Source organism: Schistocerca nitens, unplaced genomic scaffold (genome assembly GCF_023898315.1).
Source record: "Schistocerca nitens isolate TAMUIC-IGC-003100 unplaced genomic scaffold, iqSchNite1.1 HiC_scaffold_478, whole genome shotgun sequence".
In the NCBI taxonomy this organism is placed as follows: Eukaryota; Metazoa; Arthropoda; class Insecta; order Orthoptera; family Acrididae; genus Schistocerca; species Schistocerca nitens.
In genome coordinates, this window is record NW_026046011.1 from 41,142 (window position 1) to 44,418 (window position 3,277).

The 3,277-nt window shown below is 63.9% G+C and overlaps 1 protein-coding gene across 1 annotated transcript; it reads right to left on the reverse strand.

The window, feature by feature from the left end:
- Positions 1–2,198: 2,198 nt before the first annotated feature.
- LOC126232400 (uncharacterized) lies at positions 2,199–2,978 on the reverse strand. Its single transcript, XM_049942665.1, has one exon. The coding sequence runs from the start codon at positions 2,976–2,978 to the stop codon at positions 2,199–2,201; it is 780 nt and encodes a 259-aa protein (XP_049798622.1).
- Between the last annotated feature and the right edge of the window lie 299 nt (positions 2,979–3,277).

Here is a 3,277-nt window from a genome sequence, read left to right on the forward strand (position 1 = left end):
TGCGTCCGCGAATATGGCAGTAGTTGGTGGTGGGCGTGCCCTTGCATGTGGCCCGGAATGTCCGTTTCGCGGTAGTGGCACCGCTGCTGGCATATTCGGGAGATGGGAGGGGCGCGAAAGGAGAAAGGAGACGCGGAGGCTTTTAAAGACGGGGAGGGCGCGTGTGGGTGGCTCGCGCTGCGCTCGGCGGTTGTGTTTGTGCAACAAATGTGTTGCCGGGAGGGGACCGTTGTTGTGGTGCGGTTGTAGCCTCAGACGCGGCCGGCAGTGAACGTGAGACGACGGATGCGGGCCGGGGCGGCGCATGTCGCCGGTGCCATGCCTTTTAAGAGCCGCGTGGTCGGGGGTGTGCGCACCGTGTGTCGTGTTGCGAGACAGCATCATTTGTGCTGCGTGGCGTGGCGTGGCGTGGGGGCGAGGAGAGCGAGCCGCGCGGTGTGCTTGTGCGCCGGAGAATGGCACACTGCGCCTGCCCGTTGAGGAGGCCGATGGCCGTGGTGTGGTGGAAATGGAGCGCGTCGGACGTGCACCAATGAGAAAGAGAAACAAAGCGGCGACAACGAACGAAAGGGGGAGGGAGGCCATTGTGTCACATGCGGCGGTGGGAGGAAAAAAAAAAAACAAACAAACAAACAAACAAGAAACGAAGACGTAAGAAAGAGGAGAAACAACAAAGAGAATGAGTCGTGCGTTCGCGAGGGGGGGTGCGCGTGTAACTCCGGTACGCGCAGTGCCGGAGCCCAACGGCTGTGTCGTCGACGCCAGTGCTTGTCGGCCGAATGGGTGCGGGAATAGAGGCAGCGTCGGCACGGAGAAGCAAGCAAGAAGGAAGGACGCACGCGCGCTGCGGCGTTTGGCGCGGTTTGCGGCTGGCGCCTTTGGTGGCAACGGCCGGGACAAGCAGCGGTGTATGGTGGTGTGCGGGGCGGACAGGGGCGGCGGCGGTGGTGGACTGGGAGGAGGCGAGGCGGCGCCGACGGTGGCGTGTGGTACGGCGAAAACGGGACGGACGGACGGCGGATGTTGGAGAGGCGCCGCGCACGCAGACACATGGAAGGAAGGAAGGAACGAACGCAAGGGAACAAATGGAGGGGGCGAATGTGGAGATGCGGGCAGGCGGTGGTGTTTGTGGGCATGTGGTGGGGAGAAGGGCGGGGGCGGGAGGACAGAGGCGAGGCGACTGCGTGCTTGCTCGCTCGCTCGCGTGTCTTTTGTTTTTGTGTTTGTTTTTCCATCGTTTGGTCGCCTTGGAGCCTGTCGGTCCCGTCCGTGTGTGGCCACGCTTCGGGTGCGTGTATGTTTGTACGTTTCGTTTGTTCGTCTTCTGCAGCAGAGGCGGTGCGCGGCAGTGGGAACGCCTGCCTGGCGGCTGGGACGGCCAGCAAATGCGGTTGGATGGGCGGCCACAGCACCGCACCTGTGCCCAAGGAGGCGACGCTGGCGGCGGGGCCCCCTCGGATGCGGCCGGCTGGGGGCTGTGTGCGCTGCCGCTGCCGCTGCCGCCGCCGCCGCCGCCGCCGCCGCCGCCGCCGCCGCCGCCGCCGCCGCCGCCGGTGCTGGTGCTGGTGCTGGTGCAGCAGCAACAACGACGAACAACGAGTAAGCAAGAAGAGGACGAAGCGGATGGCTGGTGGGTGAGTGCATTTATTTAGGCGGTCGACAAGGCAGTGCGTGATGTGGCGTTGTGACGGGGGTTTGCTCACGTGGCCTCGTTTGTGTTGATGCGCAGGAAGATGAGATGCGGGCAGACGCAGACGCGTACAGAGAGACGAGCCCGGTCTGCAGCAGGATGTGTGGCGCGGCGCGCCGAGTGCAGAGCAGCGCGCGCCGCCTGGGCCGGGCTGGGCCCGCCCGGCGGCGGGCCGCGCTGTTGTCGCGGACGTGAGCGCCCCCTGGCGGGTGGTCGGAGGCGGCGCGGTGGACGTGTGTCCGGTTGGCCAGTGCACATTGCGAGTGGCTGGCTGGCGGTCGGCGGCGAGACGGGAGAGGAGGTATGTGTCGCGGGCGCCTTTGCTGCGCTGCGTCGTTGCGTGCCTGGGCGTGCGCCTGTCGACTGTGTGTGACTGTGTTGGGCGTTGTGCCACGTACGTGTGTGCTCGGCCGAAGGCGTCGGAAGAAAAAGAGAGAGAGAGACGGGCGGGAAAGTGGGTCGGTGTGCGTGCGTCGCCCGTGATGCGATGATGTCGCGTCATGTCATGTCATGTCTTTGCGAAACGGCTGCCGAGAGGTGTGTGGTGGCGAGCGGGAATGTGCGTTTGGTGGTTGCCGGCCGGCCGGCAGTTGTTGGTGGTTCCTCCTGTGTGGTTGTTTGTGCTGCTTTGATGGCAACGTGGAAGGACGCCGGTTTTTCCGTGCCTTGCGTGTGGTTGTGTCGACGGTGACTGGTTGGGGGTGTGCGCCGATGCACGTGCCATGTTGTTATGTTTGGGTCGTGAGTGTGTTTTTGGCTGTGTTGTTGTGTACGGGAAGGGGGAGAGAGGAGGAGGCGGCGGCGGCGGCGGCGGCGGCGGGGGTGATAGTGCGTGCAGTAGTGCCGTTGCGACGGGCGTCGGGTGGAGCCGTGCGTAGTGGCGGAAAGGTGTAGGTTGCGGGAAGCGAGCCCGTCGCGTGTCGTCGTCGACGACGGGGTCGCGTGCGCTGTGAATCGAGAGTGGCGGGAAAGGGGCAGCGTGCCGCTGTGTCGTGGTCGTTAGCAGAGGCCTGTGTGCCTGTCCGTTTGTTTTCTGTCGGACGCTTGGTGCGAGGTGTTTGTTTTGTTTTGTTGCCGCCGCCGCGGTTGTTTTTGTTTGTCGGCTGTGCTGTGTCGGTGGGTCGGCGAGCTGTTTTGCGGTGCGTGAATGTGTTGGTGCAAAAGTGGCGGCGGCGTCATGGCTGCGACCGCGACGAGCCGCGGGCGCGCCATTGATGATGTTGAACACAGAGCGGCTGTGTGCAATGGGAGGCCTTGTGTACGGGTAGCGGTGTTGTCGTACGTGCATCCGGCCCGGTGCGGAAAGCGCCGTTGCGGTTGCGGGTTGCCTCTGGTCGCGACGTGTGGTGCTCGGCTTTGTGGGTTTTTTTGGTGCCCCTTTGGCCGGTGGGTGGTGTTTGTTGTTTTGTGTGTGTGTGTGTGTGTGTGTGTGTGTGGTCGGTCTCTTTGGCGCTCGGTATATATCTGCCTCCTGCTCGGTCTTGTTGTCGACGTCGTCTGTAGTTTTTTGCGGCTTGCCGACGACCGACCGACCGAACTACTACCTACCTGTGACAGCTACGTGTGGCGCCCGAAGGTGAACGTAAC